The sequence below is a fragment of the Lissotriton helveticus genome, chromosome 8 (assembly GCF_964261635.1).
Source record: "Lissotriton helveticus chromosome 8, aLisHel1.1, whole genome shotgun sequence".
Taxonomy (NCBI): domain Eukaryota; kingdom Metazoa; phylum Chordata; class Amphibia; order Caudata; family Salamandridae; genus Lissotriton; species Lissotriton helveticus.
Window position 1 is genome coordinate 1,191,030,543 of NC_136069.1, and position 15,526 is coordinate 1,191,046,068.

At 45.7% G+C, this 15,526-nt stretch overlaps 1 protein-coding gene across 2 annotated transcripts in view; it reads right to left on the reverse strand.

The window, feature by feature from the left end:
- LIMS1 (LIM zinc finger domain containing 1) overlaps positions 1-10,479 on the reverse strand; it is a 367,628-nt gene extending 357,149 nt beyond the window's left edge. Inside the window, exon 1 of one of the 2 annotated variants that reach the window (XM_078658137.1) lies at positions 10,277-10,479. In XM_078658137.1, coding sequence (XP_078514263.1) covers positions 10,277-10,305 — 29 coding nt within the window. In that variant the 5' untranslated portion in view covers positions 10,306-10,479. The remainder of the gene's footprint in view (positions 1-10,276) is intronic. The other variant, XM_078658139.1, reaches the window with a different exon arrangement.
- Positions 10,480-15,526: the final 5,047 nt, after the last annotated feature.

Genomic DNA, 15,526 nt, shown 5'->3' on the forward strand with positions numbered 1-15,526 from the left:
GCAACCATTACAGCCAAGATGGAGAAAAGTCATTGTTTTGAGTATTCCATTTTACTATTACATTGATTAAAAAAAAAAAATCCGCAAGGACTATTTTATACATTCACATCTGTTCACCACCAGAGTGCGGGGTGGGAGTGCCATCATATACCTCGCTCATTTCAACTGCGTTTCACCAGGCTGGAGGACATCAACTTCGTTGAGCCTGGTCTTCTAACTCTTCTACCTCCAGATATCCCCCGATTTCTCACTCTCGGGTGCCCTAATCTATCACGCTCCAAAAGAACCTGCCACTGACACTTGTGTCTCTCTGTACTTACTCTTTTCTATTTACAATACTCAAACTTTGCAGCCCTCAGAGATTTTAATGTACACATGGGCAATCCCAGCTCCAGACCAGCTGAACTGTTTAGAGAGGCAATGTCTGATCTTTCCCTTCCCCAAGTGGTCAATAGACCACTCATAGGGGGGGCACACCCTGGATCTGATATTCTCTAACCAACCCTCCCTCACAGTTGGTTCCCACCTGCCACTAGTCTGGTCAGATCACTTCCCAGCACCGTTCAACATTCCTCTTGCCTCTGCCCCCTTGGGCACCATGAAATCCTTGAACTCCTTCAGACAATTGTGGAACATGAGCCCAGCCTTCTACCTACACTATCCCAGATAGAGGTTATCACCTCTGAGGTATGGTAGTAGCAATCAGTTCATTCAACAATTCCCATGCGCAATGGTGCCCAAACTTATTTGGGACACTTGACCTGTTGGCCTCCACTATGTGACTTTCTTTTGGAGGGTGGGAGGGATGTAAGTCTGGCATCGGGAGTACTTCTATTTTTCTCTTTGAAATAATTGGCGTGAAGCTGATAAAGGTATAATAATCATATACGCAGGGTGGTTTGTATCACTAAGGCGGCGCCTCTAATAAAATATTCCTAGTTACACTTCATTGCCCATGCCTTTTTTGGAGAACCCTCTCAAGCTTTTTTATCCCACTTACAGTACAAGATAGCACCCCTAAGCGGGTAGGCCCCAATGGCAAAGTGTTTCTGCACTTGAAGAATGTTTGCATGCACTTCTGTTTCTACCCATGTCATACTTGCCAACACACCTGTCTCAGCAGGGTGACTCACTAGTTTTTAAACCAAATACAGCTTTATTTTAGCTATGTCCTCCTTAAAATTGCCACCAATTCAATGAAAGCCCAAAAAATTCCTCTAATGTTTTTTTAACATCCCTCTTTCTTGCTTCTGAATGTTGGCATTATGTCATACATGGTGTTTTACTTCTCTGTGCTCAGGGAAAGAGCAGGCCTGTCTGGAAACGTTTGTGTACTGGAAGAAATGTTTACTGGAAGTACCTATGGTTCAAGTACCCATGTCAATACTTAATAACACTCAGGCTTAGGGTCGAATTAAGAGTCTGGCAGTCCGAGGCGTTGTGGTGCAGCAATGGTGGACCGCCCACCCCATTACGAGTTGGGAGGTCGGACCATAATTGGACCGCTGGCTCTGCCAGGGAACCGCCGTTCCCCTGCTTTGGCCCGGTGGTCAGGGCCATTGTAAGATGCAGGTGGTGCCACTGCGTCACCGCCATACACATCACAAGTTTCATGACCGCCAGCTTTTTCATAGAGGTCTTTCCTTAATGAAAAGGTTGGCGGTGCTGTAACAAATGGGGTCCTACAGGGCCCTCTGTGCCCCCTCAGACTGGGGATGCATGCAGGGGGGGGCACAACATGTACCCCCCATGCGCATATGCCCCAGTTCCTACACGGCATGGACTTTACAGCCCATGCCGTGCAGGAAACTGTGTGGCCTTTCCAAAGCTGGTGACAGAGACTCTTGGCAGCGCTGGGAGGTGGTGGCAGGCCACCCGCCCGCACTGCCAAAAGTCGTAATCGGACCCTAAGTGTGTTTCAGAGACAGGACAACTTTACTTTCCTGATAACTTGAATTGGTGTAAAATGCATTTGAAAAAAACTAAACTATCAACAAGTTTAACAAAATTAATCAGGCATCTTCTTTTACTTTGGGAGGGTTGGAACGTGGGGATCCAGTGAAATATGGAGGTCATCTCCCTCGACATGCCATCAATTAAGCACAACGTTTACAGCTTTAGGCATGTCACTTACAAATCATTGACATCATGCGTTTAGGTCTAATAAGTTTAACGGAAGTCAACAAACCCTTCAGCATTAAATGCATTAAAGTGCTTGGCTCCCCTGGCTAATTTTGTTGGTGCACCAGGGAGTTATGACGCACAGATTGGGAACCACTTGTGTAAAAAAAATCTATACCATTTGCCTGCTACACAAATTCACTCTAATAGCCTGCATAGGTTGCCTAGTAACCCGGTAGGTTGCTAAGTCACACACTTTCATATGGCGGCTGCTAAGACGCAGCACAGCCAGGCCCATCAAAAGTCTTTGACTGTATCAGAGGGGAGTGAAGCCTGAAAAAGAAAGCTGTGCTACCCTATACAAATAGGTTACCCCTGCACAAGCCCAGTTGGTACTCTAGAGCAAGTGTTACAGCAATGCCGAGTCTGTAGACGCAGCTTTAGTCTCACATATGTTCATCCTAAGCATCCTTCTTTTAATCCAGGCTAAATAACAGCAAGACCTGTGGAGCTATATTAACTGTTCCCTGTACCCCTCATTGAGCAGGAGGCTCGGCACTTACCTGCCGGTGCTTAGCTAACCTCCGTAACCGAAGCCTAGAACCAGGCTAAATAAAATACCTATGGGCTCAATGTCTGTGCCCCACTAAATCTGAAATCCATGCACCCATTTTCACATTACAAGGCGAGTGCATATTTGACCTGCTCAAATTCCTTCTTCTAGATATCACTTTGATGTATTTGTTGTTGGAAAACTTAGCAGAAAGTGAGTTTGCACAAAGAAAGTGAGTTTGCACAAAAAAAGTAACAAATTACCTGTTGCAAAAAATTATTTTTAAAAAAAGGGGAAAAAAAGCATGAAATTAAAGCATAGGTAAAATCAAAGTCTGGCCTACCAAGCCTGAGACTAAAGTGGACTACTGTTTAAGGCAGATGTGTACAAGCAAAATGGCGCATCTCAGAGTGAAGATAACCAGTGTCAGAAGTGTGCTGACCCCATTGCCTTGTGTGTGCTGTAATGGGCAGAAGCAAAAAGTGAAAGCTAGTCGAACAGACCAATGAATGAAGGGGGCTCACATAAAGCATTTTTTGTAAAAAAAAAAAAAAAAAAAAAAAAAAAAGTGATAGTCAAGACAACTGAAGCTATCTCTTGGCTAGATCTAAAGTGTACTTGCTGACTAAGAGGTGCTAATGTTGTTTTCTTTGGAAGTAGATCTTTTAATCTTGCACTTCCCAAAAGATGATCAAAACCTTAGTTTTGTTGGAGCTGAGTTGTAGGCAGCTGTCATGCATCTATTGAGCAATGGACGCAAGATGGCACTGTAATTTCCCAGTTATATGGTCACTGAGCTGGTGGAAGGATAGCATCAGTTGGGTATCGTCTGCATAGGATATGATGTTCATATCCCAGCTTTGCAAGACTACGGCTAAAGGAGCTAGATAGATCTTGGTAAGTGATGAACACTGAGGGACACCACAGTTTTTGGCCCTGGATTGGGAAGTAAAAGGGGAGAGGAAGACTGCCTGTTGTACATCTGCTAGGAAGGATCTGAGCCATTTCAGGGCGAGGCCCATGAAGCCTGCCTGCCCCAGCCTTTGTAGAAGGATTGGGTGCGACAGTGTTGAAGGCAGTGGAGAGATCTAATAGGATGACCACTGCCTTCTGTCCTGAGTTGAGGTAAGACCTCGGACCTGAGGATCTGGGTTCGAGTCTCAGTAACGACGCCAAAAACCCTCCTGTGATTCTGGGCAAATCACTTAATCTCCCCGTGCCTAAAACGAATGCGTGTCCTCATGTAACGTAACTGGTGCTATGTAAAGCGCTCTGATACCGGATTCAGTTCGGGTCTAGTTCGCGCTATATAAAACTCTGTAAAAAAAAAAAGAGCTCTTCTAGGGAGAGTTGTGATGACTTCTTTGCTTGGTGCCATAAGAACTTTGGTTCGAAGTGGGGGGTATTTAAATTTTCTGGCTACTCCCTTGGCTGGCTGTATGTTGACACAACGCATGACTTTACCACGCATGCCGTAACTCCGCAGTCCTTACAACCAATTCATCATACTCCGTGGAGTGAGGCAGGAGACCACAGACCCAACAGTTCGTTTTATTCAATACCTCATTATGTTGATTCAACATTTTGATGAAGGTGTTGTTCCAAAACTCTCGTCGCCTATTTTTGAGATCAGGGGGCAAGGAGACATGGGAGTGTTCAGGAGGCGTAGCATGAGTGGGCAATATGGTATCCTTGGCTGGTGCCCCTTCCTCTATGATCCAGAAGAGGATGGCGAAGATCTTATCTTATCTTAAGTGCGATTTATAAAGCGCGCTAACACCTAGGCTTCATGGCGCTGTAAGACAGAGTGAGAGATTGAGGGGGAGACGGAGGTAGCGGTGTACTAACCAAGGGATGGGAAAAGATAGGTTTTGAGTATTTTTCTGAAGCTCAGGAGGGAAGCGCTGGATTTAATGGGCAGAGGGAGAAGATTCCAGAATGCGGGGGCTAGGTGGGAGAAGCGGCGACCACCGAATTTCTTGGTTTTTGTTTTAGGGGTAACTAGCAGGTGAAGGTGGCCTGAACGGAGGTTGCGCGTTGGTCGATGAGGAGTGATGAGGGATTTGAGAAAAGCCGGGCCGGTGCAGTGGAGGGCCTTGAAGGTAAGGCAAGCCACCTTGAAGGCCGCCGATTGGTAGCCAATGCAGGCTGTGAAGTAGGGCTTTTGCCGATTGCCATCTAGGAGTTTTATAAATGAGGCGGGCCGCTTGGTTCTGGACAACCTGAAGGCGGTGCAGCAGAGATTGTGGGAGGCCGTGATAGAGGGAGTTGGAGAGGTCCAGACGGGAGAGTACTAACGAGATGATGACCTGAGTGAGAGCGGTGGGCGGAAGTAAGTGGCGAACCTTGCGGATCTTCCGGAGCAGGTTCAAACAGGATGAGATGACCGCACCCACTTGGGCTTTAAGAGACAGTTCGGTGTCGATAATCACACCCAGGCTCGTCACTGATTTGCCCGGGTCTGGGGAGGGGCCTAGCTCAGAGGGCCAGAACTGCGGACCCCAGTGAGCGTGGCTGAGTCCAGGGAGGAGGAGCTCGGTTTTCCCGGGGTTTAGTTTTAGTTGATTCGAATTCATCCAGTGTTGGATATGAATCATGACAGAGTGGAACGTGTTAATGGCATGAGGTGGGTTAAGAGGTAGGATGATCTGTAAATCGTCGGCATAATTATAGACAGTGATGTCCCATTTCTGGAGTGAATGAATCAAGGGCCGGAGGTATAGGTTAAACAGAAGTGGTGAGAGGGAGGAGCCCTGAGGGACTCCACAGGTCGTAGGGGTTTTAGTTGCAGTGTAGGGGCCTAGGCGGACGGCCTGTGTTTTTCCGGTCAGGAAGGACTCTACCCACTTAAGGGCAGTACCCTGGATGCCTGCCTGTCCGACACAGTGTAGAAGGATGTTGTGGTCCACCGTGTCGAACGCGGCCGACAAATCCAGGAGTACAAGGGCTTGGGAGATCCCTGCGTCCGCATTACTTCTGAGCGTGTGATAATAGTGAGGAGGAGAAATATCGGTGTTCAATATCGTTTGAAAAAAAATAGATGTTAAAAATATCGATTTTGTATGAATGTAATTATGTTTGTATGTATTTTGTATGTGTGTGATGCATGTATTTTTGGTATAAGATTTTTTTTGTTTTTATTATCTGTGTAAAAATGTTAGTAGTTATTACATTTTTTTCTGTTCTAATTTTGCATTTTTAGTTCCATAGTGGGATGTGGGTTCTTAGGGGAATAGGGTGGTAAGTTATTTAATTGCCTCAATCTGTAAAGCGCTCTGATATCCTTCAGGATCAAGTCCGCGCTATATAAAACTTTATAAACAAATAAATAAATAAATAAATAAATAAATCTTTATCATGCATTTCTTTACCAAGCATATTGTTACAAAATGCCTTAGGGAAAGCACTAGACTTTCAAGTGGTATAATTTACTAATACAACTTCAGTCTGCACAACAACAGGGAAACGTTGGAATTTAAAGACGCCTTCATTGTAACAACTGCGTTATAACTGCAGCTTGTGGTTCGGTTATGGTGGTAAATAAAGGCTGTTCCCCAACACGACTGAATGCCAGTGATACTTAGATTCATTTTTTTCATAACTTGTAAATGTCTCTACTGACCATCTAAGAATTGAAAAAATACAGCTGATCAGCAGAAAAAGCAAGCTAAGAATTAAGTTTGACTGCTCAGAAGAGGCCCATCTGATGTACAGTGCTTAAGAAAACTCATACAAAAACAAAATAAAACTGTTCAAAAGCTGCCACCCAACCTTTGCCTAATTGTTGCAGACTTATGATAGGGTGGCCGCCTCACTCATGTCACCACTTACACTGTTTCCAATATTGGGCTTTCCACTGACACATAAATGCCTTCATGTCATAGCATATTTAGTTCACTGGAAGCAAAAGACACAAACCATATTATTAAAGCGCAGTAATGGAAACCGAGTCCATGGTGATACGGAGTGAGGTGGCAACCTTAATTTCAAAGAATGCATAGATCTGTCAAATGACTTCATTTCACAGCATACAAGAAGCTTTCAACCAGGGCTGCTATAAAAAAAATAGTTGCCTCCAAAACTGAAACATTCTTCATCTCTGATGCACACATCTGTTGTGCAGGGCACAGCCATGAACATATGCCAAGACTGCAGTAAAAGGTTGTAGGAAGGCCTATATCTGGTTCGTAAATAACAGATACTTCTGAATTCAGCAGTCCTCTTCAGTCTAGGCCGAGAAAGAGTAAGCACTCAGATGAGAAAGTCTCATAGCTGGTTGTCAGTGAAAGAATTCAGTTTTGGTGAAATACCTCACTTTGAAATGGAATCATATTTCTTCCTTACATCAGTGTATGCCTTCTAGAATACCTGTTTCTAGCGGTTCTCCAGTTCAGATTGAAAACTAGAAGTCTGAGATGCTCTTCTGCTCAAGCCATCAAAACGTCAAACCTTTTTTCCTGAGGAACTTCACAACACTGCTTTGCTTTTGACCTTCAAAAGGAATCTTAAGGCATGGTCTTCTAAATTACAGGTCACAGAAGACTATTGTCTAGAGACCTGATAGTTGCATAGAGCAAGGGTTATCAAACGTTTTAGAACCACACTCCACTTTTTAGAACAAACCTTTGTGACTTTCCTACCTTTAATGGCCATGAAGCGGGCAATTTTTTTAATATAAAGAAATAATTCTGTGGTAGCACGTTGTCATTTACAGACAGCACATTTTCCATTGAAATTGCCACTAAATTTGCACAGACATACAACCTATATTGTACACAAATAGGAATAAATGACAATCAGATTTCTGTGAATATTTATCATTTATGCATCACCAAGTAAGTATCTTCATATTAAAATCTCTGTTTCCAGCATACTTCAGGATTATAAATAAATAGCTTCATTTTTGCTTTCCTGACTGCTGAATGCACACAGTTAATTTACAGGTATTTACATTGTGTTGTGTATTTCAAAAAACAACACCCTACTTAGTCACATAATTCGCTTTAAAAACTCCTCTCACTTTGCAGTTAGAGAACGAAAAGTAAGCACCAGTCCCCATGCTAAAAGGGTAAAGCAGCCTGACATTTGTCCTCTGTCTTTGAATAACTGGCAAAGTGTGACAAGTTAAACAAAGAATTTAAATGTATCTTTATTAACTGCTCTGATTTTCGCAACCCACCAAACATCGGCTCACTCACGACCCTTAGTTTGGGAAATACTGGCATCGAGCACCCAACAACTGTAGCAGTATTCATAATGGAGTACTTCTATCTACTCGTTTCTAATTCCAATAAAGCACTACTACTGATTCATATGATATTGATATTGTCTTAGGGCTACTTAAGTATAACAAGCGCCTTCTTCAATCTAGTAACAAAATGGTGTGCTTATGACAGCAGATGCAGAATTGTCTGTTTTTTTTTTTATAGATTTTTCATATTTGTCCCTCTTAAAAATCTGTTCTGCCCAACTGATTTCCAAGGAGGGGAGGGGATGAAGGAGGTCCCCCCTCTACTCAGTGCTTAATTTGAGCCGGTGGTTCCCGGTGCTCGGAACTGAACTTAACGTTCAGCACCGGTAGCTTTGACAGTCTGCAACATGGTAGTGCTGTTTGTTTGTTTTTTTATTCAGAGATGAGCACAATAACTTGTTTATTAATTCAATATACATTAAGAATGGCGAATACCTGCTGCCAAAGCCATTCTTTTAACTTTGGGGTACTGAAATTGTCAGAATTGTCACACTTCTTTGTGTGACTTACTCAGGGCTTTAAGTGGGACAAATAAACTGGCAGGTCTCAGGGGCGTGGCCAATGTAATCAAGGGTGTGTCTTAAAAACTACTACGCTAAAAATCTGTGCTTAGCATAGTGTTTTGCTGTTTCTGTCATTGCTTCGAGATATATAATACAACAAGTAACATCATCCCTACAACAAGTAACATCATCCCTACAACAAGTCAGGACTATTAGCTTTGTCAATGGTTGTTAGTTGCATAAGATAAATAAGCAGCAACTATGGCTTGTATATAATATTGGAAACGCTTCCACTTAAAGCCCTGGTGACAGACACCACGACTATCTTGCTGCTGATTCTAAGATTCAAAAAGAGAAGGGAAATCCAGAGAGAAAATGACTCTTTATAAGATTTCCCTTCCCCTGCAACACTCACCTGGCATGACGTCATGCCGTAACTTCTCCACTAGTGAGAAGTGAGCAGTGTGAGCACTTGCACTGCACATGATGCGCCTGCTGTCACTGCAGGACCGCGTGTGCCAGGGCACAAAACAGAGCCTGATGGAGACCCGTTTCGAGGCCTCCTTAAAAAAACTGCCGGTGCTCAGACCCGGTGAGACCCGGGCCACTTAACCCCTGGACTTACTAGTTTTGCTGTTACTGTAATTGACAGCGGCAATGGGCAGTGCTAGCGGAAGAGGCCTGCTGACTAAAGCCCTGGCACTTATTTATGTGCTAATTAAGTACTGCTTCTACTTTAAATCTCCCCCGATTAAACTGTTGAAATGTATGCCTTGGATCCTGGGGACTGTACAAAAACTCGTACTCTCACTTAAACACACATCAAGGCTTGGCTCGCATTCTGTAGAGCACCACTGACTGAGAATGAGTCTCCCACCTTCAGCTCATTCTCACTCAGGGGCAGGGCCAATGGAGCAATGACATTCCTCGACTTACATTAGTTAATAATAATGTTTCGTGTAAAACACGAACTTTTTGCCCGGAACTCCCAAATCTCACACACCCCATGCAAGATTTGAAAGTTAAGACATTCCTGGAGCCGACACCATTGAACTGCTTGTGTGCCTGAATGTGTGCAGAGAAAACACAGCTCCTCGACTCTCCCCACCAGCAGACTGCGGCGCTATGCCTGCTGCAGCCTAATGTATGTACACAACACATGCTAAAACAATCACCGCCGTGCACTGTCTGCAGTGCCTGGAGGGCGGAGCTGAACTCCCATGCCTTGCAACCTCTGGCCTCATTTCCTGTATCCCCAGGCAGCACATTCCCCGCATCACGCACGCACAGCTCCGCGCAGCAACTGAAGGAAAGTTCAACTGCACACAACTGGCAACAGGGGCCCGACAACAGAACAAACGCATTACAGTCCCGACCAGGATGGAAAGGAAGTCAGAGATTTATGAATAACTAACGCGCGTATTGGCCAGTGAAAGCACAGGGGGTGCTGGGTGACTAAAAAAATATCACCGAATAAATTCTCAGCAATTCTGGAACATGGTAAATGTGCAGGCAAGTTTAAACACAAGACTGAATACTTAAATGTGAGTGGGAAGCACGGCAGGTCTGTTAGAGGGGAAAAAACTAAATACACACTATTTTTTTAAATGTTTTATTTATTTATTTTTTTGATTTTATGCGTTTTTTATATAGCGAGGACTTTACCCGAAGGTGTCAGAGCGCTAATTCAGCATGGCCCACTAACAATAAAAGTACATGAGGGGTACCAGCAGGCAGCAGTGGTTGTAACCTACTGCTCGCAGGCAGAGCCCGGGGCGCATAGAGCCGCACAGAGGATGCCCCGAGATGCCGGAGCTCACGTCAGCAGCGCCAAAGCGTCTCTCTTACCTGTTCGTCATCCCCGCTAGGGCCAGCATTGAAGCAGCCGCCACCACCGCCACCGCCGCCTGCGATGCGCTCGAGACGGGTGGGGGTTAAACGAGACCGCGAAACTTTCTTTCTCGCCCTCAGCTTCTTGCTTCCGAGAGGCAGCGCCGATCCCCGCCCCGGCCACGAAGTCAGCCCCGGCGCCTCGCAGTGCTGGGCGGGGGCGGAGGGTGGGACCAGAGAGGCCGAGAGCGCGCAGGCGCCATCTTGGACTGACAGCCCTGGGATTTGTGAATGAAAGTTAGTCACACTGGTCTGGAGGCCAGCGTTGAATTGGCTTAAACAGCCACTTACGTTAGACATCTTTAATTGCAAATGGTCGATGAGCATTTGAAGCACTCTTCCCAAAGTTTAGGAGTAAAAAGGTTTTGCACGTTGGCATGCACACACAAAAGCAAATCGTAAAGTCTTAAAATCCATGTAAAGTGTTCCCGTTAAAACGGAGACTCACACTTTGAGAGTACTTCAACTCTGCCTCACTACACGTTATCTCGTGTTCTATACCTTTCAATAAATAATTTAAAATAATGTTATACCTTGCCACACATATTTCCCGGTTCAAGCTTCATTTATATAAACAGATTCCCTTATGGGCCAAAATCATATAGTCGTGTACAGTACAATTAACAATAAATACCAATCATCAAATGTTGTACAAAGGCAGAAAATATATTTTTTTACACAAACTTCCTGACAGTTGAGTCATTGGTCCTATACATTTTGCAACTTACATCATCTAAAAATCTCCCTTTTATACAATTACATGCGAAATGTTGCCCGCCTAACTATCTGCAGGCAACATAGAATTACACTATACATTCATCAATCATGCACAAATATCTGACTGTAAGTTTTTGTGTTTCCAGGGCCTCTGCTAACTAGGAATTCGTCCGTCTGAAGTGGCTCCTGCCCCCTAACTGGGTCCCCCCCATTTCTTGTTCAGGTCTCGTCTAAGGGTACGTTTATGGGTGCAGTTCGTGCCCGTCCTGTTGATTTTAGCACTCTGTCTCCCAGTCCTAGGCCTTTTCAATCTCTCATCAAGTTAGTAGAGGCAGCACAGGGCCACGTTTAGCAGCCTCCAGGCAGCACGCAGCATTCCTCTTGATGGCTGTGCAGCAGCCGGCTGCAAAGCTCATCGCTGAAAGCGTCGTGCCATGGTCACACAGTCCACTTACAGGGCACTTGGGCTACCAGAATGTGCTTATCCCACCTTCATCCAGGCCTACCACACAGGGACACCACTCCAAGGGACTGTCGGTTATAACAGGAATATATGACAAAGGTTGACGTACCAGATCCAGAAGTACGGCAATTCCTTCGGCACACATACTTAGCGAGTCTTTGTCAGATGGACTTTACGCCAGGATTAATTACAGCAGTCCCTTCCATGATTCGCTCCTCCCTTTGTCACAGGAAGGATGTCTGGGCACATATGACAATCCAGTAATTCCTGCTTCAGCTCAGCCTCCAGACGATGTTCCCTCACCTCCGGGGAATTGGTTGTTTGTGCAACCCCAAACCTTTGCTGCATAGTAGTCCCGATTACTCAGCCTAGTACTCCCTCCTCACTAGAAGAGACCACAACAATAAACAGCAAAGGCGTCTTGAGCTCCCATCTTCATACCTATTTCTCTGATGGAGAATGTATATTCCATATCTGCTCCATGGAAACAGTTTGGGTCAGTTCCCCTTTCATGTATCCTTACCAGGCTACCTTCCAGGCCTGGCTTCTGCCTGCAAGTATGGCCTGTCCAGCAGGAAAGTCTCAGTTGGAGTGCCCACCACAGAATTGCAAAAGAGTGTAAGCAGGCTGCACCAAGCTATTTACGAACCATCTTCACAGAGATCAGGAAGAGAGACAGTAATCTGTGCCCCTTCAAGGATTCTTTTCCCTATCATCAAATACTACAGGCCTAATTTTGCACCCCTGGGCATCTACCAAATAGATCTACACTCGGAAGCATGTGCATCTCAATGTATCAGAATGGGCCCTGACACTTCTTGGGAAAGTTTGCCTTCTCTTTCCTCACTGGTGTTCCCTCCTTCCTTCAAGGAGATGCCAGCAATACTCATTTGCTGTCTGGAAAAAGGAACCTGTTCTCCATCTTGTACTCTGGTTCAGGCTGTGGGCTTCCAAAATGCAACCCTCAGGACTTCATCATTTGTGCTGCATGGCACACTATTACTCCTGACACACAGGCCCACGTACAACGTATGAGATGTTGGTGTTCAGGTTTCCGGGTTCACTGTGAAGAGAATATTCAACAAATGGACCTGTATGCGTGTATTCATATCTTACAGGTAAAAAGCCCTGTCACTATAATGACCCCAACCATGGTATGCTGCCACCACCGCGCTCCGTGAAGGAAGCCTGTGAGAGGGAGGATAGTCGTCTGTCACTACGAGCGTGTGGTTGGTGGTGCATCCCTCCCAGTTCAGAACAGGGTCCAGAAACAAGTAATGTCACAGACTAGGCCATTGTTTGTGCATGCACACAGGTTCTGCGTGTGGCATGACCAAAAATATTAACAAGCATTGGCAAAGTCAATAGGTATCATCTCAGCAAAATCCTGTAGTTTTGCCAATGTTTTTTTAGTCATGTTGCACAGCAGCGCAAGCTGCTTGGCAATATGGCTAAAAAGTTTTTTAAAAGCCCCATGATGCGGCCAGCATTGACAGTTTGGGTCAGTTCCCCTTTCATGTATCCTTACCAGGCTACCTTCCAGGCCTGGCTTCTGCCTGCAAGTATGGCCTGTCCAGCAGGAAAGTCTCAGTTGGAGTGCCCACCACAGAATTGCAAAAGAGTGTAAGCAGGCTGCACCAAGCTATTTACGAACCGTCTTCACAGAGATCAGGAAGAGAGACAGTAATCTGTGCCCCTTCATGGATTCTTTTCCCTATCATCAAATACTACAGGCCTAATTTTGCACCCCTGGGCATCTACCAAATAGATCTACACTCGGAAGCATGTGCATCTCAATGTATCAGAATGGGCCCTGACACTTCTTGGGAAAGTCTGCCTTCTCTTTCCTCACTGGTGTTCCCTCCTTCCTTCAAGGAGATGCCAGCAATACTCATTTGCTGTCTGGAAAAAGGAACCTGTTCTCCATCTTGTACTCTGGTTCAGGCTGTGGGCTTCCAAAATGCAACCCTCAGGACTTCATCATTTGTGCATGGCACACTATTACTCCTGACACACAGGCCCACGTACAACGTATGAGATGTTGGTGTTCAGGTTTCCGGGTTCACTTTGAAGAGAATATTCAACAAATGGACCTGTATGCGTGTATTCATATCTTACAGGTAAAAAGCCCTGTCACTATAATGACCCCAACCATGGTATGCTGCCACCACCGCGCTCCGTGAAGGAAGCCTGTGAGAGGGAGGATAGTCGTCTGTCACTACGAGCGTGTGGTTGGTGGTGCATCCCTCCCAGTTCAGAACAGGGTCCAGAAACAAGTAATGTCACAGACTAGGCCATTGTTTGTGCATGCACACAGGTTCTGCGTGTGGCATGACCAAAAATATTAACAAGCATTGGCAAAGTCAATAGGTATCATCTCAGCAAAATCCTGTAGTTTTGCCAATGTTTTTTTAGTCATGTTGCACAGCAGCGCAAGCTGCTTGGCAATATGGCTAAAAAGTTTTTTAAAAGCCCCATGATGCGGCCAGCATTGACAGCGCTATAGCATTTTATTTCTTTTTGAACATTTTACACAGCAGCTCATATTTCTGTGAAATATGTGTAAAAAATGTGCAGGGGGGAGGTGGTGGGTGGGGAGAAAATGGACAGCCAAGTAAAATGGCTGGTGGGTGGGGGGGTGGTTGGAAAACAGACAGATGAGTGAACGGACGGCAGGGGTGGGGTGGGGAGACTGTACAGTGCCATACCCAATTTAAAACCTTGCAACAATAGCCTAGCGTCTTCCTTCCTGTCATAATGAGAAAGCCAAAATTCCAATCTATCCAACTGAATAGGCATACAAGCCTTTTCCTCCAGGTCCTTGGCCGCCCCTCTCCACCCTTTAGCCAGTTGTGTGGCCATTCTGCTGTCCTCCTAACCCCCCTGCTGCTGTCCATTCCCTGCTGAGTAACTGTAGTCCCACCAGGTTCCAACCTGACTGCCCTGTCCTTTGCCCGAGACCTTCACCCCTCCCTGGGTGTGGAGCCCCTGAAAGGGCCGGTATACAATCAGTGAACTGATATCGGTAAAGATCATTTTGCCAAACTTAGCTGGGCCCATAGTGTGCTGCTACAAGTCAGTGTCAAGCTCTCCCCATTGCACTCCAGGATTTACTGCCATACATGCCCAGAATTCCTCATCACATTGAGAACAGGCATAACCTCCACAATTTATCGGGGATTTTCTGATGACATCCATGTACTTGAAGAGAGCGACCGACGTCCCTGGGTACTTTTCACAGTACACACTTGCATAGTAAGAAATGCCACCTTACAATTCTCAATAGTTGCCAGGACCTTCAGCTGTTTGGACAGCTCCAGTTCCTCCTCCTTTGAGCCCTATTTAGACCTAAGCTCCCTATGAAGCAGTTTCAGCAATGTCCCGTACTCTCCCTTCCAGGTCTTTTCCTCAGCAGCCAGCATAAGGTGCCTCTAAAGGCATCAATGCCCCATATGAGGCAACTTTTTGAATTTCACCTGTTTACTCTCCAGCTTTCCTGATTTACCCGACTCTGTACCCGTATACCCTTGGGCGCCCCCCTCCAGACTCCGAACCTGTGCCCTTGTCTGCTGCCTTGCTGGAGGACCCAGTGGGATCTGTAACCAATTCCCCTTTTCCTGGGACCTCCTGCTTATTCTCCCCTTGCCCCAAGGGGAATAAATCTGCATGCCTAATGTGTCCCTCACATAGAGACCTTTGCTTAGACAGACCTCCCCCACTCTCCTGTGGCTGCTTTGCCTCCACCCCCATAAATACCATCCATGCAGCGGGTGTCCCACACCGTGGTAGCTTACCTGGCGCCAAGTTCGGTGCCAGCTCAGGAGCCCGCCGCTTCGCCAACATTTCTTGTCGCCAAGTTCGGCCCCGTCCTCCATGTAGCTGCTGCGTATCTGTGTGCTGGAAAACACTAGGGGCAGATTGGTTAGTTCACCCCCCACACCACCCTGCCACCAATTAAATTCCTCAGCCTTTATCTCATCCTCCTCCTGCATTTCACCTCCTTCCGAGCTCTTTTCCTCATAGTTGAG